Here is a 22,940-nt window from a genome sequence, read left to right as displayed (position 1 = left end):
TTTTGTGTCTCCCCCCCCTGACTCCATGTTTTGGTTTGACCTCAGACTGTCCCACGTGCGACACAGGAGCAGCTTCCCGTAGCGTGCAGTTTATAACTAAACGCCATGACTTTACTATAACTACAGAAGTTTAGTAGTTCTACAACATGTTGTTTGGAAAAGATGTGCCGTGGCGGCGTTTGGAGGGCCTGACGTTCGGCATGTACTCTGCCGAAGAGATAAGGTGAGAGTTCGCGTGTTAGCTCAATGCTAAACACGAGTTCAAAACAACCTGTCTGCTCATGCTAACATGGAGTAACGTTATGTCCCAACAGTCGTCTCTCAGTTTAGCTGTGTATTGCGATGTAAATGTTCATATTGTCTATTCGATCTATCGTATTTACGCACTAAACAACCCTAAAGCGGCAAAGTGCAGTTTCACTGAGATGACATCATGTACATAAAGTGCCTCAAATCTTATCTTAGTGTATTTTGACTTTTTTTAATGCACTGTAACTTGTCAATGTCCAATTATAATATAAACCAACCATAAACTCTCAAAAGTTTGTATTATATTAATACATTTGTATTAAATTTAAACGATATAACTAATTATCAATAAATAAATAGATCTATTGCTGTTTTTGACTCATTTTTTTTAACCCTAATGCTTCATTCTTCATTTTATCACAAAAAAGCTCCACTACTCAAATGTAGTGGAGTAAAAAGTACAATGTTTTTGTCTGAGATGCAGTAGAGTAGAAGCAAAAAGCATAGACACCAATACTATTGTGAAGAACAAGTACCTCCAACATGTGTGAGTAATTGTATCAATTGGGTTGTATCTCCTCACTGTGTTTACACAGTGCATAAACATTTCATCAGTATGTATTGGATTTTTGTCATATTGCAATAATTACTTATATAGTATTATCACTGAGCTCTAACATCCACCCGCAAAGCACCACCACTAAAAAACTCACCAGCAAAAGAGAATAGTGAAATAAACACTCAGTAAGAAGTAAAAGGTTGAAGGTAGCTGATAAAATAATTGTATTTTCTCATCTGCTGTCCAGGAAGTTGAGTGTGAAGGCGATCACGAACTTCAGGTTCCTGGATGGAGTTGGGAATGTGGCTCCAAACGGTCTGTACGACTTGGCCCTGGGACCAGCAGACAGCAAAGAGGTCGGTCTGTCTTTGCTGAAATCCCATTACATAGGTTCTGTGTGTTGTAAAATACAGTCATGACATATCTGTAACATGCCATAGGTCAGTCTATTCCTTACTTCAGTGGTTGTACCTTTCTCTTTGTGCTTCATTGAATTACGTACATCTATTTTTCTTAACATGTAACTGTATGTTATCTTTTTTTCCCAGGTGTGTTCAACCTGCTGTCAGGACTTCAACATGTGTCCGGGTCACTTTGGACATGTGGATCTTCCTCTACCTGTTTACAACCCACTGTTCTTTGATGTAAGCATTTTCACAAATACACTAGACCCACACATTAAACGCAAATTACGATAACACGACCAACATATGTGCTTAAGCGTTATGGAAGTTTTGTGGAAGCTGGTGAAAGGAGAACTCAGGCAGCAGCTGATGTCTTATGCTGAAGATTTGAATGTAGACTTGATGCATCAAGGAGACCAGAAGGTGAAACAATATACAAACGCTAACAGAGTAACATGAGTAACTGTCACCCCCAAGTCTGAAGATGTCTCCCACAGCTTCCCCATATATCTTCCTCTACTTGCGTCCCCCATTCTAACAGCACATCCATGAATGGCTAGAATTTCTTTCACTCTCTCTGTTACATGTAGGTGTTCGCATCCTATTGGATAGTTCAACCTAAAGTATGCATAACTAAATCACATTGTGTCCTTACGTCTTGCCACTGGTGAAATACGCCAAAAAGTGGGAGTTGGTGAGAGTTGAAATTGGTGCCTCTCTGTCTGGGGCATCTGAGTTAGATATGAAGGTCCCTCAGCGTAGACACTACAGTGTACTGTTGGTTGGGCCTTTATCTATAACCTGACCTTGGGTACTGCTTAGAGAGGAGGGAGTATCTGTGGAATCACTCTTCTCTTAATTGTGTACAGATATAATGTATTATACACTATATACATAATATATATAGTGGCATATACAGAAATGTGTGGGGGTTGTTAAAAAATCCTCAACACTTAAGGTCTGATGAACTAACATTGACTTTCAAATCACTTGTTAAAAGTTGCTTGACTTGACAAATTTTTGGGGCATTTATTACCAATATTTCTCATTCTCCTCCATCAGAAACTCTACCTGTTGATCCGCGGGTCCTGTCTGGCGTGTCACATGTTGACGTGTCCCAGAGCAGCCCTCCACCTGCTGCTGAGCCAGCTGAAGTTAGTGGACCATGGAGCCATGCTAGATGTCTACACGATAGAGCAAGTTCTTAACCAGGTGAGTTTATCCTCGCTGTGGAAACTCATCGTTTCAGCAGCATCTTACAGACTAAAGCACACTATACAAAACAACTGCTATTTGTTTTTAAAATACTTTCAATCAGGAGGAAGAGAGAATAGGGATGTTTTATTGTGGGCATTAGGAGGATTTGTATAACAGGCTACTTGTTTATTCATAGTGAATTTGTTATTGTCTTACTCCTGATAGGGTGGAGTAATTTTGTTCTTTGGTGTTGTGTAAGTGTTTAGATGATTAAGTTTGATTAAAGAATTTGTATGCATCATGTGTTAGTATCTGGAAGAGAATCCCAAAGCCTCTGGAGATGAGATCGCGCAGGTGCTGAAAGCGTTTACAGACAAAGCCCTCGGAGTGAACCCCGAAGGTCCTGAGATCACCAAACCAGTGAGTACACAATTACACACAAACACATGCACACACATTGACACACAACCACGGACACATGTACACCTATTTCACGTGAGGACTATTAAACATGATTTAATCATATCGTATTATACACAGAATTTACCCAGACCATATTTAAGTTTGTGTTACTGTGTGTTTATCAGATTAAACATCTTGTTGAAAAGAAGAGCAGTCTGATAAATGACTTCTGGAAGATCAACATGAAAACAAGGAAATGTCCATTGTGCAAGTAAGTTTATTCACATTTATAAAAATGACAAAACAAATATAATTTAATTGTGGTCTGAACTACTTTTTATATCAATTCATACATACCGCCTTTTTATTTCTGTCATGGTGCTAGCTGTACAGTAATGGTGCGTAGTATCTTTTTGCTAAGATGTTGTCAGTTGTCAAAGTCATAATTGTGTGTGCGTGCGTGTGTGTGTAGGAGCGGAAGGTTTCCAGTACGTCGTGAGCACAACAGCAAGCTGATTGTAACGATGCCGTCAGGACTGCAGACCCCTGACAATGCGGATGGTGAGTAGTGATTTGTACATATTCTGTCCATTTTTTGCTCATTACATTACATATGTTTATTTTTGCTGCAGTTTTGTGTAGGTGTTGTTAAACACATAACTCTGCCCACGTTTCGGCCTAACTTCACATACTGTAGAAAGATCTCATTCTGGTTCATTTCTCCTTGTAGAAGATCAACTGGCTGGAAAGAAAGTGTACATGACCGCCAGCACTGCCAGAGAACACATCAACAGTCTGTGGGAGAAAGAAGGTATGTCCTCTTTACCACCCTCTACCCTGTGTATAAACCTGATTTAATTCATGGGCATCTGTGTGACTGCCAATTTCACAATGTTTAAACATTTCAAGATGAACATTTCAATAAATATGAAAATGATAATAAGCATTTAAAGAAATGGTATTGACTTTTTTGCTTATTTTGTCACTTTTTTGTTTTCCTGTCATGTTTGAGGGTTCAGGAAGGTTTTTCATATCTATTCCGTCTCTCCTCTTTTATTTCCAGGTTTCTTTCTGAGGTGTCTGTTCTCTGGGCTGGAGGAGTGTGAAGCATCAGCAGAGGGAGATAAAGGTTTCTATCCTGACCTCTTCTTCCTGGAGCTGCTGGTGGTTCCACCTTGCAGGTACAAATTTATTGTACAATTTAAAGATAACACAATGAGTGTTAGGAGGGATTCCCCTATAGTTAATGTTATCTAAGCAGATTTTATTTTATGTGACAATAGAGCTGGGTCAGATTGTGTGCATTTGTCTTATCCTCACACGCCATCTTCTGTCTGTCAGGTATCGTCCAATCAATCGACTTGGTGACCAGATGTTCACTAACGGTCAGACAGTCAACATGCAGGCTGTCATGAAAGACTGTGGAATCATAAGGAAACTTCTGGCTCTCATAGCCGGGGAAAATGATCCTCAGGAAGAAGAGGTAAGGTACTACATGTATGTGCACGTGGGTGACCAGTTAAAGCATGTTATTTCTGTGGTAGAGTCAGCCACATGATGATTGTGAACGACCAGATGACCTGCCCTCCCGTGGTTTTCAGGCTCCTGAACAGACAGACCAGTCGTTCCTGGCTGGGATCACCGGACAGACTTTGACAGATAAACTCTACAACATCTGGATCCGACTACAGACCCACGTCAACATCGTGTTTGACAGTGACATGGACAAAATGATGACAGAGAAATACCCTGGAATCAGACAGGTATCTGATTATTCACTGAAATTGTGTATAACACAAGGTTTAGGTACCGTTCACATTTAACCGATACAGCACCAGTACCTTATATTTTGTACCATTGTTTTTGTCGTTACTATGTCAGTGCTTACAATTTTGGTACCCAGCCAAAGTTAATAAAGGTGTTTTATTCAGGATAATATTACAGACTACTATGTTTTTCCAATTATCTCAAATCTGTTGCTTCTACAAATCAATACAATGATGACTAGAGGGATGTCCTTAGAACTCGCACCTCCGCCAAGGCTAAACAGCCTATCTAGCCATTTCAGAAACTGAAACAATAATGGTTTGCTCCTGGATTGGCCTGTTTCTCTGAATCTGCTCCAAAATCGAATGGGTTCTTTCTTCGGTCATTTGCCATCCCTCTAGAAATATCAATACTGGTTCAGTAGTTTTTGTTTAATTCTACTAACAAACAAACATTGAAAAGCAGATGAAATTAGATCTGGATTTTCATGCAGATCAACACCAAAATTGTATTGGTTCTTACCTGACACAAACCACATCCTTTTCAGTTTCATGGTCTTTCGTACAGTAGATTTTTTGTAATGTTGCTAATTTACAGACAAACTTTTCATTTTTCTTTTTATTGGCTTATGAATCTGTTCCAGTTGCCTGATTGTTTCCTTTTCTCTGCTAGATCTTGGAGAAGAAAGATGGATTGTTCCGGAAACATATGATGGGCAAACGAGTGGACTACGCTGCACGATCTGTCATCTGTCCAGACATGTACATAGAAACCAACGAGATTGGAATACCCATGGTACATCTCACTCTGATTAGCTTTACCCCAAAAGAAAGAGTATCTAACTTTCTTGTTAAAGGGAGGAAACATCAGAAATGCTTTATGTTTGATCCAGAATCAAACAAACTCATCATCTTTTGTTTTATGGAGCAGGTGTTTGCCACCAAGCTGACATACCCTCAGCCCGTCACTCCATGGAACGTGAAGGAGCTTCGCCAGGCCGTCATTAACGGGCCTAACATTCACCCCGGCGCTTCCATGGTGATAAACGAGGATGGCAGGAAAACCATCCTATCATCCTCCAATCTTGCACAGAGGGAAGCGGTGGCTAAGCAACTGCTGACGCCTTGTCCTGGTCCACATAAGATGCCAGTGAAGATAGTAAGTTTAATACTCTGGTTGTGCACTTGCAAATATTAACTCTGCAGTACAAGTTAGCCCAATACTTGCACTGCTGTAATTATACTCTTCTCTTCTTGTTTCCAGGTGAATCGTCATATCAAGAACGGAGATGTTTTGTTACTCAACAGACAACCGACTCTGCACAGACCCTCCATACAAGCCCACAGTGCCCGCATCCTCCCAGGAGAGAAGGTAACATCTTATCTGTCCTGACTATTTGATTGTGATTTATTATAGAAGCAGGGTGGAATTACAACACTGTTATGATAAATCTCTTTGCTGGACGTTATATACAGATATATATCTAACAAATCGAGTTTTCTGTCAACTTGATGTTACAGGTTTTAAGGCTCCATTATGCAAACTGCAAGGCTTACAACGCTGACTTTGATGGAGACGAGATGAATGCTCACTTCCCTCAGAGTGAGCTAGGCAGAGCAGAGGCCTACACATTAGTCAGCACTGACCAGCAGTACCTAGTTCCTAAGGTGGGTGTACACACACACACACTTTACAGACGCCAGACTTTCACATGATGGTGATGGAACCATGCTCAACTCAAAAATAGCTGCCACTGTATGATTATGTTAATAATGGAACTGGACATGGACATATTGTTTAATTGGGAGATTTCTTTCGAGTGTTAATTCTTGAGAGAGTCTCAGCTCTTTCATTACCTATTTTCTCTCATTGGTCTTGATTGTGTCTATCATCTGGATTAATATGGTCAGGCAAACCTGGAACCCCCTCATAAAAGACTTATTTCATGTTTTACTTCCTGCATCATCCTCCGGATTTCGGAAAACATAAGTAACTTTACATAACAGTTATAAGAGTTGGCTAGAAGATGTAATAAGTTAGTTATTATATAATTTTGTTGTTTTTAATAAAACAAATTCTGAAATGTGTCGGTTGAGAACTAAGTTTTCCATTTAGGAAGTCAAAAGATAATAAAGTAATAATAAATGTAAACATAACACAGCACATCTTAAAATAAACAATAAAGAAAAAAAGAAAGGAAATTGACAAATCTTATCACAGTATTGTAACATAGTTTAGCCATTGTATCTTATCTACTTCATACAAAAGCTTAAGTTAAAATGGTTGATAGAGACATAGATACATTTACTTTAAAGGATTTATTGTTTTTAACATCGGAGAGTGTTTATATGGTTAATTGTGGAGAAACACAGACTCGACAGCCACAGCACAGATTGACACCTGCCAACCTCAGTGAATAGAAATTCACTTCATCTGGTTATTTTCTACTTAGTCATCCCATCTGTCTGTCGCCCTCAATGCTTGAATTGGAATAAAAAAGGTGTCATGACACTAAACCAGCTGATATGATAAAAAAAGTCAATAAAAGGTTATCTCTTTATGTGCAGACATGCAGTATAAATAAACATATGCAGTATGTTTTTAAAGGAGAATTTGTGTTCATGGACACAAAGGAGCAAATTTTAAATGTTATACAGTGTACTTTTTTTATTTGATCATTCTGATTAAATACGCTGTCTGTCACGTTAACCTCTGCAAAAATGTACCCACATAAATCCATTAAATAGGATGTGTAATTCATTAATTTAGGCACATTGCGCTGTTGCATATTCTCTAATATTTAGACTATTAATTTAAAGCCAGTTATATATTCCAGTATTACGTTTTTGTGTGGAACAGTACGCAGGTGATCAAAATGTTTGCAAACATTTACTCTACTGTATTTTGCTATTCTGGCCACTTCACACTGGGAAGCCATCTATTACTTTTGTAGCTTTATAATTCTTCCACACAGACTCAGTGGGAAGCTCACTGTCTCTCTCCCTCTCTCTCTCTCTCGCTCTCTCTCTGTAGGATGGTAAACCTCTAGCAGGTCTGATCCAGGACCACATGGTGTCAGGAACGAGGATGACGATACGAGGCTGTTTCTTTACCAGAGACCAGTACACCGAGTTGGTGTACCGAGGATTAACTGATAAACCAGGCAGAGTGAAACTGCTGCCGCCGGCCATCATCAGACCTCAGCAGCTGTGGACAGGAAAGCAGGTAAGTGTTTGTTTTCACTAGTTTATGACAGAGAAAGCTGAAAGAAACCATGAAAGCTATGTCAGTTTATATCAAATGCTGAACTATGTTTAGAGACAAAAACATGACTGTGTTCATAAGGCACTTATTGAATATACTGTCATTGTATCCACTCAGTTGTACTGTTGTGTTGTGCATGTGTAGGTGGTGTCCACCCTCCTACTGAACGTGATCCCAGAGAAAGCAGTGCCTCTCAACCTGATCGGCAAATCAAAAATCCCCAGCAAGGCGTGGATCCAAGTCCCGCCACGTGCTGCTCCGGGATACAGACCTGACAGCATGTGTGACTCACAGGTACACAAATATTTCAACTTCCAGTCCAAACCAATGTGACAACAATATTGAAACATGTGTCCAGATGACTTTGAAAAAAAGGACTCCTGAAGTTTGGGCATCATGTAAATCAAGATGTTTTATCTTCCTGTTGTCTTTGTGTCCCAGGTGGTGATCCGTCAGGGTGAGCTGCTTGTGGGGGTTCTGGACAAAGCTCACTACGGTTCCTCAGCCTATGGTCTGGTCCACTGCTGCTATGAGCTTTACGGAGGAGGGACCAGCGGGAAACTGCTCAGCTGTCTAGCTCGACTTTTTACCGCCTACCTGCAGCTTTACAGAGGCTTCACTTTGGGTAAGAAACATAGAACACAAGTCAAGCTAATGTTGCTTTCCTGACAATGAACAGCACGAACAGCTTCCATATGTCAGTTGTTATGTGTAAGATAAAGGATGAGTTTTTTTTTTTTTTCAAGTGTTCCTCGTCTTTGTGTCTAGGTGTGGAGGACATCCTGGTGAAACCCGGCGCCAATAAACGGAGGGAAAAAATCATCAAAGAATCACTCAGCATTGGCACCAAAGTGAGTTTTAGAACCAGCTTGTTCAATCTGTTGCTGTTTTCGTTGCGGATGTTAGATCTAATATATACACATACATACAGAACTGTTTTCAATGCACAAATCTTGAGTCAATCAGACAAAAACAGAAAAGACATAAGGACTAGTCCATAGTAGATGAGTAATAATAATACATTTTAGTTGATTCTGATACTGTATTTGAACTCCATTTTCACATACATTAGGATGAAAGCATTATTATAGTATAACCTGTTCTTGCATTAGGTCTATTGTCTATTTTAAAACTACTACTAAATGTTTCAAAGTTCATATATAATAGCCTAATGTATAACCTAAAATGAAGTACCCTTTTCAAAGGAGACCTATTGTGCCTTTTCATTCTTAACCTGTCCTCTAGTGGGTTGTATTTGCTTTTTGTGAATGTATATGGTGTGCATGGCTCAAAATCCCATAGTTAACACTTTTCCGGAGCCTCATGTTCGATTTTGCTAATAGTCCGCCATGTGTCGACGTCAGCATGGGGGTCATTGGCATAATGCACGCCCCAAACTAAGAAGTCAAAGCGAAACCAAAGCTGGGCCAGTCTCCAGTCTTGTTTGTCTTTCGGTACTACCGGCTCCTCTCTCTGTCGCTGTTAAACTCTGTCAAACTGGTAAGGTTTGAAATTTGCCATTGTTGTTTATCAATGTGTGTTAGCTTTAGTGGCTCGACAGCTCAGCCTGCTAGCAGCCTGTACCTGACTTCCACCCACGCTTAATGGACGTGACACTTCTGGTACGCGCTGGAAGCAGCTGGACAATCACAAGAGACTGGGCCAGGTGGCCATTTAGAGCAGACTGGGTTTTCTATCGAGGTGGGACAGGAGCTGAATCCGGCTGTGAGGGTCTGCTGCTGCTAGTGCAAGGAATGGAGTAAACTAACTAATGTAAGTGTTAGTATAAAACATGGATTCTTTTTGTGCTTTTATTTTCAGGCCCTGCAGGCAGCCTTCAAACTGCCCTCCGACGTGGATCAAGCTGAGGCCCAGAGCCGCTGGCAGGATGCTCACCTCAACCCAGACCAGAGAGACTTCAGCATAGCCGACCACAAGTTCAAAGAAGTGGCTAACCAAGTCAACAATGATATCAACAAGGTGTTGTCACTAACTTCTAGTTCTGATTTATTACTCCTTTTGGCAAACACACCGTCAGCATGATGGAAGGGAAACAGACTGTTTTCATTACAGGAACTCTCTCAGGAAACATCATTGTTGATGTTAAATTTAATAAATACACATACTGTACGTAGAGCATCTTCATCAATTCACAATTCTAGAGTCAATCAAACAAGGACAGAAGCGACACGAGGACTACTCCACTGTGAGTGAGTGTTTAAAAGATCGCAGCCTTGTCAAATTCAGTGCTTCCTCCTCCGTGGATGCCACTGGCCAAAATGGCTGCCACAGTGAAACTGTAGTTCATGGGCCCCACGGTGCTTCAACGTGACCACTGGGGATAAATATGTACTACAGACAAATGTTATTGACTTAGTATTACACTGCAGATACCATAGCAAACACCCTTCAGTGTCTAAACTTTTATCTGGTCACTTGTTGCTCATTTTAAACTTTAGGTTTGTTTAAATGAATGTCTGTACTGACTTTCTTTCTTAACTTTATGAGTTACAAACTGTCCAGTCAACTGGATTTCAAAAGTTAATCTTTCTGCCACAAAAGGTCTGAAAAATGTGTCCTTGCTCTAAACCACTTACTTTTTCTGTGAAGTTTACTGATACACATGTAATGACTACTTACATGTTTGCATGCATTTTAACATCCTGTAAAAGAAGAAGTAGTGCCTGTGGTCAGGCAGGTATCTAAAATCCCTTCCTTTTGTGTGTATAGGTGTGTATGCCAATTGGACTCCACACCTCTTTCCCAGACAACAACCTTCAACTGATGGTCCAATCAGGAGCCAAAGGATCTACTGTGAACACCATGCAGGTACCCCCTCACCACACACATGCTCCCACTACCACATTCACCTGAACACTTTTTGTCACATGCTACTCACTTTAGAAGCTTAATCCAAAGTCTGTGTGTGTTTCAGATTTCATGTCTACTAGGTCAGATTGAGTTAGAAGGTCGTAGGCCTCCACTGATGCCCTCTGGGAAATTCTTGCCGTGTTTTCAACCATATGACCCTGCACCGGGTGCTGGGGGCTTCGTGTCTGGAAGATTCCTCACAGGCATCAAACCACAGGTACACGCAGAGAGTTGTGAGTGCAATTGCATTGTGTTGAGGAGTTGTTGTAAAAGTTTATTTTACACTGTATCTCCTGCTGAGCACTGTGATGCCAATTGCACACGATGTTGCCCTCTGCAGTTCTCACTACACCCTGTAACTTAAGCTATTTCAGGTGTTAAAGAAGACTCTTGTGACATCATGATACATTGCCGTCATTGTCTTGTGTGTGACCTGGTTGTGTTCAGGAGTTTTTCTTCCACTGTATGGCTGGCAGAGAAGGACTGGTCGACACAGCCGTGAAAACCTCTCGATCAGGATACCTGCAGAGGTAATGAAAACTTCACTGCTCAATAGACCAGATAATGCTGCAGTCATCTTAACCCATTAAGACGTAAGGCGCAGAATAAAAGGTTATTGTGATTATGGGCGAAATTAAACTTATTAAACAGCCACCCCCACTAGGGTCCTGATGTGGTTTTAGTTTAGACTCAAACACACAATTTAAGGATGAGTTTCGAACAAACCATATTTAGTACTAAATGTCAGGTGATTCAGAAACAAAACGCTGCCCCCACATGGCTCCTTCGAATGTGCTTCAAACATGCCTTAAACTTTTAATTTTATCGTTCAGTAGGATGAAATGAATTGTTCCCAACACCCTACTTATCTTGTCCCTCTTTTCCTCTGTCCTCCCTCATGTCTTCTCTGCAGATGCGTCATAAAGCATCTGGAGGGTCTGGTAGTGCAGTATGATCAAACGGTGAGGGACAGCGATGGATCCGTGGTCCAGTTTCTGTACGGTGAAGACGGGCTGGACATCCCCAAGACTCCGTTCCTGCAGCCACGACAGTTTCCCTTCATAGAGGACAACTATGAGGTAAAATGTGTAAAACACAAATACAGTGCATTTATGGGATTTTCCACATAACACAAACTGGGTTTTGGAGGGAACACTGGTGCAGTTAAGCCATGTACTTTAAGATGACACAAGATTCTTGTTGCACACAATACAGAGCTAAAGCTGACTAACCCAAAGTTAAGCTAATGATTGTTACGGCCCCACGAGGATGAGTCCAGAGCTGATAGTAAATCCATCTGACTCTAAATATCGCAGCCTTGTCAAATTCAGTGCTTCCTCATCAGTGGATGCTACTGGCCAAAATGGCTGCCACAGTGAAAGTGTAGTTCATGGGCCCCACGGTGCTTCATTGTGACCACTGGGGATAAAATGTACTACACACAAACGTTATTGACTTAGTATTACACTGAAGATACCCCGGCAAATACCCTTCATTGTCTAAACCTTTATCCAGCCGCTTTTACATTACATTACATTTCATTTAGCTGATGCTTTTATCCAAAGCGACTTACAATAAGTGCATTCAACCATGAGGGTACAAACCCAGAACAGCAAGAATCAAGAAAGTACAATTTCTTCAAAAAAGCAAACCTACAAAGTGCTATAAGTAAGTGCCATCATCATTTAAAGCTTTAGGTTCATTGAAATTAATTGCTTGGTTTGTAACTGTTATTTGTTATCTCTCTCTCTAAATGACGAGCGTCTTCTAATTGTTTTTCTCTAATGTATGGAGCTACGTTGTAGCTCAGCATCGTATAAATACGAGAAGCAGGGCAAGCAAATTCTTTCATTCTCTAAAGCAGTGGTCGCCAACCCGTCGATCGCGATCTACCGGTCGATCTCGATCTACCGGTCGATCTCGCAGTCTTTATTGTCGATCCCTCAACTCTCTGGACTCACTGGCTGTCATCGCGCCGCAGATCAGCTGTGTGTCGGTTTTCTGTTTTTCACACGCGCTGTGTGTCCGCTACTGGCGGGGGAGTTGCAGGTTTATCTCCTGCATTTCCTTCAAGAACAAGTTGGTTTATGTACTAAAGTAAATTTCAGGACTCTACGGTATGAAGATTTGCATCTTTCGGTCTGTCGATAACAATCAAAGACCCGTTGGAACAAATGAGTGGATTCAGGGTGAAACGCTGGAGTGCTTTTACTTTGAAACACAGCAGAATAAACAGAGAAAATGATCTTTAACCTGAGTTTTAATGTTTATCTGATGAATTTATGTCACAAACAAATGGTTGCAACACTTTCTGTATGCCTTTTCAAAATAAAAGCACTCGAGTGTGTGTGAAAAACATTTATTTGCGTAAGGGGCAATAATCATATAAGTGGCCATATTCAAATCAAAAACCATATATGTACAGTAGCAGCTCCTCTGCAGAACATGTTGTGGAACTGAGAAGCTACACATTTTGCATTGTAAATATGAATTGATAATAATTTGAATATTGTGCATTGAATACAAACATTTGCACAACTGCCCTTCTTTGTGTATATTTATTTCTTGTACATTCAGCCTTTAACAGAAATTGCAAAAAATAATAAGTATGACCTTAGTGGGTTTTTGGAAGATATCAACAAAATCACGACTGTATGCTGTCCTGGCTCCTAAATGACATCAGGACAGCAGAAAGTCTACACATCTTCCGCCGCAAACTAAAAACACACCTCTTCCGACTATACCTTGAATAAAAGTTTAAACTAACAATTTAGTAGCACTTAAATGGCACTTACTTATAGCACTTTGTAGTTTGGCTTTCTTGAAGAAATTGTACTTTCTTGATTCTTGTTGTTCTGGGTTTGTACCCTCATGGTTGAATGCACTTATTGTAAGTCGCTTTGGATAAAAGTGTCACCTAAATGTAATGTAATGGTAGATCTCGACTTAAGTTTGGAATTAAAAAGTGATCTTGGGCTCGAAAAGGCTGGTGACCACTGCTCTAAAGTAAAAAAAACTGGAATACTAGGATGTCTAAAGCTCATATATTGACTTGATGTAAGAAAGATGAATAATCTGCATTAGAGGTGTAAACAGGTGTAGATTGTAGTTAACTTGCAAATGTGAAAGCATTATCAAGCTTCTTATGTAAATCTCTTTGCTAAATAACTGTATTACCCAAAATGTTGACCTTCAACATACAGCACCTTTGCACTTTATTTTTTAATTCTGCTGAAATGTTCTTACACTTCCGAACTTCTTGACCAACACCGTTTGTTTTTCATGCTGATGAAACTACTCACATCAGGTTCACTCACAGATGAGTCTTTTCTTTAAGCAACCTCTTTCTACTGAAAACTAAATTTCCCTTTTCATTGTTTGAAAACATATTGCCACACAGCTGTTGGAGGGAGCATTACGCTGAACATTATTATAGCAGTAGATATTTCCTCTTCCTGTTAGGTCATCCAGAGATCCCAGGGCCTGGACAAGATTTTGGCACATTTGGACCCTCAGGCTGCCAATCAACACTTTGCAGCCATCCAGCGCTGGAAGACAAAGAGAGAAGTGGCATGTCCAAGGAGAGGTACTAAACAACTTGTGTCTATGTAGTAAATTTCTCCCATCTTCAGTGTTCAACCCACTGACATTTTCATCATTTGGTGACAACAATAAATAGTTAGTTATTTAAAAACTCTTAACCGGAGTTTGCTTCTGAACTTAGTGCTCATCTTCCTTGTTGCACCTCTTGAAAGAGTTGAGTGCCAAACAGGAGTGATTGTTGTTTTGGGTTAGGGTTTTTTCTGCATTTTAAGTGGTTTTAATAAACACCCAAAACGTTCTCCTCAGCAGAAAATGTAGTACCTATGTAGTATTTTGTCTTGATGGTTAGAAAACTGCTCTATGTTATGATGAGGAAAGGAGGCGCAGATGGCATAACAAAGTGAAATTGGTTATTCTGCTTCAAAGCTCAGCTGAGGCAAGCTAGATGAGCAGAACAATTTTCTGAACTTTGAGGCCTCTTCCCTTTTTCATGTCGACTGGACAGTGAAAATCACTCCTGCGATTAGCATAAATTTGGGGGCAAGAAAAATAAGATTATTACAGTGTGGAAGGTATTTATTGGTGCTCACCAGCATAAAGCAGATAGGTAGGATATTACTGATGACTGCATCAGTACTTTAGTACTACTCTTTGGATCAGGAGAATTGCAGCAGATGTACTGTGAAATGACACATGTCAACGTTGTTTTTGTGAATGATGGCAGTCAGTTCTTATGTGTGTTTTTGTCTGTGTCAGGAGCGTTCTTGTTGTTTGCCCAGAAGAAGATGGCAAAACTAAAACAGACTGAACAAACAACAGGTCCAGATGTCAATGGCAGAAATGCCGCTGTACAACAAGTATGTATACAGAGCAAACTAAAAATGCTTAAGAGATCTGTCAGATTTAGTGACACAATCTGTTCTTACGCATAGAATGACCTCCAACCTGGTGTCACGAAACTCTAATGTGAACTCTGCTCACTCCACAGCTTGTACAGCAGTGGTATTCTCTGGATGAAGTTAGCAGATCGAAATACAGCAGGAGGTCCTCCCGCTGCCCCGAGCCCTCGCTAGGCTTGTTTCGGCCAGACGTCTGCTTTGGATCGGTGTCTGAAAACTTCCAAGACATCACAGAGAAATTTCTGCAGAACAGAGGCATGACGAGTCAAGGCATGGTCGACACTCACAGGTACCAAATGTCAGAGTTCAAATATAACATGTCAGTATCTTGAGAGAAGTTCAGAATTAATCACCACTGAAATTACTTAATTTGACTATTGGCTTCTTCAGGTTCACTCAGCAGAATAACATCAGCACCCACAGATGTCATAAATATACATGTGTCTCATGACGAACTAGAAGGGCACTCTGAGAGTGTTTTCTTTAACTCTGCCAAGGCTCATGGCCCATCTTGCCATTTCAAAGTTTCCCATTAATGATCTATTAAGTGGCAGCCCACCATATTCCAATTTGTTCTGCCAAAGTTTCCAAAAGAATCTGTAATTTGGTCATTTGCTCCAGTGCGGCATTGTATATCTGTGTGCAGAGCTACCTGCACCTGCTGTTGTCCACACAGACAGTCTAACTCCGTAGTTTCAGCTGTAGTTGTGCACATACCAGCAAGTGCCATGCAAAGACACCCTTCCTCTAACTTGAGAACTTGTCTGTACACCTGTCTCTGTTGCCCGTGAGAGTTAACTTTGTGCATGTGCACTCCTGCTGCCACAATAAATTTTATCAATTTTATGGAAACACACACACACACACACACACACACACACACACACACACACACACACACACACACACACACCTGGTCTGTGTTTAATTTTGTTTTAATCCCGCTAACAAACTAGCATCCTTGATATCTGTTCTGACTTAAAGTGATGTTTTCATGAGCATCATCCTTCTCTCTCTCTCTCTGTGTCCACAGCCTTCGCCAGCTGTTGCACTATAAATGGCAGCGTTCACTCTGTGATCCGGGTGAAGCGGTGGGTCTGCTGGCTGCTCAGTCCATAGGGGAGCCCTCCACCCAGATGACCCTCAACACTTTCCACTTTGCTGGCAGAGGAGAGATGAACGTCACTTTGGGAATTCCTCGGTAATGCCACCTCCTCACTTTTACTCACACTTGATTTACCTTTGTGTGTTTATATGAATACATCATCCAGGACACACACAGCACACAGCTTCATTATAATTTAATTGTTATTTTAGATATTTGTGAAAATCTTGCTACAGAAAATATATGTCTGACAGCTGCAGCAGTTGAATGGGGGTGCACGATATATTTTCTGGCCCATTCTGATAAACGATAATTATGGCTGATTCCCATAATAATTTCACGTTTCTTAAAAAGAAGTTCAAAGCCTGTAGTTTATGCACAACTGAGGGTAAAATGGCAAAGAATTAGTAAGCAATTATGGATGATTTAATATTCCATTGTTAACACATCAAAAACACTTCTGACTCAGTTCTGAGGGTTCATTTAGTTTTCAGTGAAGTATATCAGAAACCTCTGTTCCTTCAATTAATTTCCTCTTACCTCACCTGCCTCCTGCTTCATCCTTCCATCCCTCCTACCATATTATCCTCACCCGGTCTGTATCTGTGTGTTTGTGTCACAGACTAAGAGAGATCCTCATGGTGGCCAGCTCCAACATTAAAACTCCCATGATGAGCGTTCCAGTACTGAACAACAAGAAAGCCTTGAAGAAGGCAAAGACGCTCCGTAAGAAACTCACCAGGGTTTGTCTGGCTGAGGTACGTCTATGCTTTTCATCTCCTTTTGTGTTTGGCTCATTTTCCCTTGTCCTCTTTTTCATTGTATGGCTTGTTTGATTTCTCTTCCTTGTTTCCTTATGTCAGCACTCACCAGTGTCTTCCCCTATTTGTTGTTCTTAATTTCCTCATCTCTCATTGTGTGTTTTTAGATGTCCTTACCTGTGTTGGTGTAGGAGATAAAATCCAGAACTGATCACAACTGTGTGTATGTTTGAGCAGGTTCTGCAGAAAGTGGACGTGGTTGAGTCACTGCGGGTTGAAGGCCACCAAAAGCTGCGGACGTTTAAAGTCTCCTTCCACTTCCTGCCTGCCGAGCGTTACTGTAACGATAAGCTGCTCTCGCCTCAACAGATCCTCCACTACATGGAGACGAGGTGCGTGCGTGTGTGTGTACGTGTTCGTCAATGTCAATTTAATTTATATAGCACATTTAAAATAACTTGGTTGACCAAAGTGCTTCAAAAGTATTAGGTAAAACAAGAAGACGTTAACACGTAATACATCAGAGTACAAGTATTACAAATTAAATAAAAAAATATATTTTATAAGAAAATAAAAGTAGAATAATTTAAATTTAAATGAAATAAAATACAAGATAAACAATAATAAAATCAATGTGTGAAATCAGTAAGAAATATTTCTGATAACCACCTCTCATCTTTTCTCCATCCCACTCGCCAGGTTTTTCCGTCTCCTCCTTGAAGCCATTAAGAAGCGCAGCGCCAAGCTGGCTTCCATAGCCGTGGAGACGAGGAAAGCCACCCCTAGAGACAATGACCACAACGGTGATGGACCGGCTGGCACAGCAGGGGTCTGTTTTTTTTTTTGCTTTGTCCATCTTGAGCATTGTTGTTGAATGTTTTGTCTGAGCTTTTCTTTTCCTCCTTGAAAATCGACCCATCGATCTTTTTCATGTTGACGTCCATCAGTTAGACGACGGGGAAGGAGAAGAGGAGAAAGACATTGTTGATGACCAGGAGAATGAAGGAGATGCTGATGCTTCAGATGCCAAGAGAATAGGCAAACAGGAAGAAGAGGTATGAAGAGATATAAAATATTTCATATTGACTTGTGTTTTGTCATGTGATTAAAGGTTCAGTGTGTAGGATTTAGTGACATCTAGTTGTATTTTGCATTTTGCAGCAATAGATCCTTTCATGTAATTCTTACACACTGGAAGTTTTAGGCTGAAAGGCCGTTCCTGGAAAACATCAAAATCTGACCACTGTGAAACACCATGTGCCTTAATGTCTGCCTCAAATCGAACTATCTAACATTACTACATTTTATATTCAAATATGACATTATTCCAATTTCTCCGATTTTTCTAAAAAGTACACACTGAATGTAACCATGAAATTAAAGATGAAAACAAGGTTTTCAAAGCCTCTTTCCCACACGTCAAAAAAAGACTAACATTTGACTTTTGTCAATGGGAATTAATATAATCAGCATTCACTCCTGGTCAAATGACTCTGCAGTAGACAGTGTTTTATCGTCCCCAGCTCTAATTTGCAGAGATGGAAACATGAGATTTGGCGGCGAGCTTAGAGAGCGCCTCAGTTATCGATGTGTTTGTAACGTTAAACATGACGCACATCAGAGAGAAAACAGAGAGGCACATTTTTTTCACTTGCACTGCATATTAAAAGACAGTAATAATATTTGAAATTAGGGCTACATTTAGTAATGACATCAGTTATTTTTTCAATTCTTTGATGGGTTGTATAAGTATATTGAAATATCCACATTTGAGAACCTGGAACCACCAGATGTTGTTTTTGCTTGAAAATGACAATGAATCGATCAAAATAGATGCCAATTAATTTTATTTAAATAATCTTAACTGAAATAGTGTGGCAATCATGCAAGCCATGATTCAGACTTGTCCCCCTTAACAGAGTTTTACCTTTGTCATGTCTCTAAAGTCCTTTCAGACAGGAAGTAATGGTTTCATGTGCTACAACAACTGGTTTAACTTGTAACTGGTAGTGTTTGGCCCCACCCAACATTAAGACAAAATATATTAGGAGTGCATTGATGTCATAAATCTTGCTCTGGAGTTCCTGTGATGTTGATTATACCATTGCAATGAGAGAAATGACACATCCATCACCTGTTTACTTTCCATCATCACATTACATTTAATACCCATCTTTGTTTTCCTTTGCAGGTGGACTATGAGAGTGATGAGGAGGATGGAGTTGAAGATGCTGAAGATAAAGAAGATCAGGAAGAGGAGGTGGGTGAGAGTGAGGAGAAGAACACTCAGGAGGAGTCCCAGCCTGAGTGTGAAGGAGTAAGACTGGACAAGAAGAAGAAGAAGAAGAAGAAGCGAGCCAAGAAAGGGGAAGGCGAAGAAAGAGAAGAAGAGGACATGAGTCAGATGAGAGTCAACTCTGTTCTGCAGTCCAACGCAGCAATAGAGAGATACTGCTACGACCACCAGCATGAGCTCTGGTGTGAGGTGCGTTGTTTGTCATAGAACCCTACTCTCATCCTACGTCTATTAAAAATACTTGTTCAAGTTGAAAAGCATACATTTTAGCATTGACATTGAGCTCTACCACATACAGTCTGCAGATTGTTACCATATTTTTATGTTTTATTTGCATAGCACCAAATAACAACATACATGATCTCAATGCGCTTCACATGGTACAAGTTGCACAATAGAAAATGAAACATTTAATGTTTCATTTCTACAATGTGCACCAAAATCCATTCTTCTTCTCACTGTCATAGCTCAAAACAATCTGAACACACAAATATGACATGATGATCTAACAATGTCATTACCTTTGACGTTCATTGTTTTTATAGAAAGTCGATACATGGGCACTTTGCAAAAAGGAACTGCTAAAAGTTAATGCAGCGTGCTAGATCAGTGCCTGTTTGCAAAATTGGGAACTAGTGACTGCATGGCAACGTCTCATCTACATACCCCAATGTATTAAGGGAACCATGGCTCAATGACCGGCTCAAAATAGATTTTGGACAAAGAAGTGTTCTCGCTGTCCCTGAGTTTAAGATTGGTTAATTGATGTAAAAGTGATTGAATAAGACTTGTGTCAGGCTTCATACAGGATATAAAAACTAAGTTAATATCCATTATTATTCTTGGATAAAAAATATATAAAAAATATATATATCTTGAATAAAGACAGAATTATTTTTTTTTCTTTACATGTTCATGCACAGCAGCTTCCCAGAGGAGCAGTCATCTGTTTTTTTTGTTTTTTTAAAACAAATTTTACACAATGTTATGATGCTTTAGTCACTCATTCCTTCATCCACCTCTCTGTTTTTAGTTGGACGTGGTCTTACCGGTCAGCAAGGTGCACTTTGACCTGACCTCAGTCCTGTCAACGCTGGCCCAGAATGCCGTCATCATGGAAACCAGGGGCCTGACTCGCTGCCTGCTGAACGAAGCCAAAACAAAGACCGGAGAGAAAGAGACGATTCTTAACACAGAAGGAATCAACATGCACGAAATGTTCAAGTACAGTGACGTACGTAAGCAGCGTTAGTAAAACCTGAGGACACTTTGAACACGAAAAGGTTTCGCCACACAGTAAAACCCTTTTATAGTTGGATTTTGCGTTGGCAGTCATTTCAAGTCTTCTGATTTCACCCTCTCTGACTCGACTTTTGTCTGTTCAGATTTGTTCATCATGGTCTGAGAATTCATGTTTTGCAAAGCAGAGATTACAATAAATGTGTATTACATTAACGTTTAGATACTAAAAAATGCAGTGATTTCATAATCAAGATGTGTATGGTTATTCAATATTATTGTTTATTGTAAGATTGTACATTTTGACATATTGTTTAAGGACAACCCCAACATTAAAACTATCTTTGTTTATTCCAGATCTTGAACATCAACAGGCTGTACTCTAATGAGGTTCATGCCATGGCTAACACCTATGGGATTGAAGTTGCTTTGAAGGTCATAGAGAAGGAGATCAAAGATGTCTTTGCTGTTTACGGTACACATACACACACACAAATTCATATACAGACAAGTGTTTTCAGAGCCGCTCCTCATTTGGTGTGTATCTGTATTTCAGGTATCGAGGTTGACCCCAGACATCTTTCCCTGGTAGCGGACTACATGTGCTTTGAAGGTGTATATAAGCCCTTAAACCGACACGCCATCAGATCCAACTCCTCCCCTTTGCAGCAGATGACTTTCGAGACCAGTTACAAGTTCCTCAAACAGGCGACCATGCTGGGTGAGAAAAGTGGTGACAGTAATAATATTAAGCAGGTTTTTCCAAAGAGTTTGATTTTGTTGTTCTTTGTGTCATGATGGAGGAGAGGAGACCTCTGACTTTACTCAGCAGATGTAAAATCACAGTGTATATACAAGGGAGGGTGAAGACACTAATTGTTATGGATGAACATGGCTGAATGTGAGTGGGAAAACTGACCAGGATGCAGGGCATGATTCTTTAGCAAAAATAAATACAATTTATTTCGAACAAAAAAAAAAAAACATACAAAAGAACTCAACTCCTCCATTCTCCCAATGGGGGTGCCCAACCAAAAACAAGGAAGGACCTGAAGATGAAAAAAAACAAGGCCTTCTATACAGTGTCACTTCCTGTCTGCAGCCAATTAGTGCAGCTCTCTGGAACGATCACCACTTTGAACTAGGTGGCAACAATCAGTCACTAGTCAATCATGCTTGGCACTCAACTGCACCTACACACAAATGCTAGCCAGGTTTACAGGGTCAAGAAGGTTAAGAAGTTGAGATTCACCCACAGGTCACCTGTATGGGCAAAAACTGAACACAAGTGAGTAATCTCATACGAGTTTCAGGGGTCAAACAGCATTGCAGCCAAATCCAAAACAAGTGAAGTAAATGGCAACCCCTTCGCAAATGAAAATTGTGATCATTTGCATATAGAAGAGGGAAGTGAGATCTGATGAATGGTCACAGGAGACACATTCAGAAGGTATTTGAATGTTGCGTGTGAACAGACGAACTTAGAGATGTCCACTTGTGATTGGATCTCTCAGGATGGATATTGATATCAGGTCTAAACAGGGCCTTAGCTTCATGTCACATGTCCTCGCCTACAGCCACTGCTGCCCTCATTTAACAGGGTAAATGACTGGTAAATACATCAATTTGTGACATACAGTACACATTGTCAACATTCATACTGGGTTGCCTCAGTCTGGGGAAGGTGGTAGTTTCAGCCAATTAGGCGAAGTAAAATAAGTCATCTAATGGGATTTTTCACCCAATACTAAAAGAAACGTCTAAATTGTCCAGCTCTCAACATTATTTCATCTGTTCTGAAGGGGGGGGGGGCTTGTTTAGATGTTAAAATAATTCAATTACCCTGCCTCAGTAAGATCGTCTCTTTTTGTGCTGTTGTTGAAGGCTTTCCATCCTTTTTCAGGGTCCCACGACCAGCTAGTGTCTCCCTCGGCCTGTCTGGTGGTGGGGAAGATCGTCCGAGGAGGAACGGGACTTTTTGAACTGAAACAACCTCTGCAGTCGGAGACGAGAGAGAAACCTCATGAGGCCTGAGTGGAACGTCTTTGAGTTGTGCTGTCTGAAAACCCCTATAACACACTTTCTCTGACAAATAAATATATTTTTTATGGCAGATCTACTTAATGTGATGAATGTGGCTCATCACATTTTCATGTGGTGAAGAAAATTCCTGAATTCATTGTTTTAAAAATGAATTTAATTCATTCATAGTCACGATTCCAGTTTTTTGACAAATGAATGGGATCACTGTATCTTACTGTGAAATTATGCATTGTGGGAGTTTATAGTACAGAAACTCAACACTGCATACACAACAAAATGTGGTACATGGACAATTAGAGTTTTTTTTTCTCACTTGTATTTAATAATAAATGTTTTCATTT

General features: G+C 40.2%; 1 protein-coding gene and 2 non-coding genes across 3 annotated transcripts; all 3 read left to right on the top strand.

Moving 5' to 3' along the window:
• The first annotated feature begins 29 nt into the window (after positions 1–29).
• Positions 30–22,940, top strand: polr1a (RNA polymerase I subunit A). Its single transcript, XM_034597435.1, has 37 exons — positions 30–223; positions 1,056–1,164; positions 1,357–1,452; positions 2,275–2,424; positions 2,719–2,829; positions 2,997–3,082; positions 3,284–3,372; positions 3,542–3,622; positions 3,875–3,992; positions 4,153–4,294; positions 4,413–4,574; positions 5,251–5,373; positions 5,509–5,736; positions 5,842–5,949; positions 6,099–6,245; positions 7,612–7,803; positions 7,987–8,136; positions 8,284–8,467; positions 8,611–8,693; positions 9,664–9,822; positions 10,573–10,671; positions 10,778–10,930; positions 11,161–11,243; positions 11,627–11,792; positions 14,176–14,299; positions 15,013–15,113; positions 15,245–15,444; positions 16,189–16,356; positions 16,883–17,018; positions 17,259–17,413; positions 17,721–17,850; positions 17,969–18,076; positions 19,213–19,506; positions 20,351–20,551; positions 20,914–21,031; positions 21,113–21,277; positions 22,460–22,940. The coding sequence occupies exons 1-37, from the start codon at positions 147–149 to the stop codon at positions 22,588–22,590; spliced, it is 5,127 nt and encodes a 1,708-aa protein (XP_034453326.1). The 5' UTR covers positions 30–146; the 3' UTR covers positions 22,591–22,940.
• On the top strand, positions 10,070–10,206 carry LOC117769885. Its single transcript, XR_004615339.1, has one exon. It is a non-coding gene; the product is annotated as a small nucleolar RNA SNORA5 (small nucleolar RNA).
• On the top strand, positions 12,025–12,160 carry LOC117769886. The gene has a single exon (XR_004615340.1). It is a non-coding gene; the product is annotated as a small nucleolar RNA SNORA5 (small nucleolar RNA).

This window comes from Hippoglossus hippoglossus, chromosome 10, assembly GCF_009819705.1.
Source record: "Hippoglossus hippoglossus isolate fHipHip1 chromosome 10, fHipHip1.pri, whole genome shotgun sequence".
In the NCBI taxonomy this organism is placed as follows: Eukaryota; Metazoa; Chordata; class Actinopteri; order Pleuronectiformes; family Pleuronectidae; genus Hippoglossus; species Hippoglossus hippoglossus.
This window is presented reverse-complemented; position numbering and strand designations above follow the sequence as displayed.

Excerpts from the sequence above, each read along its gene's own strand:
- polr1a (XM_034597435.1), top strand. The coding sequence starts at position 147 with ATGTTGTTTGGAAAAGATGTGCCGTGGCGGCGTTTGGAGGGCCTGACG. Across the intron at positions 224-1,055 it reads TACTCTGCCGAAGAGATAAG|GAAGTTGAGTGTGAAGGCGA; the intron begins GTGAGAGTTCGC and ends TCTGCTGTCCAG. Across the intron at positions 5,374-5,508 it reads ACGAGATTGGAATACCCATG|GTGTTTGCCACCAAGCTGAC; the intron begins GTACATCTCACT and ends TTTATGGAGCAG.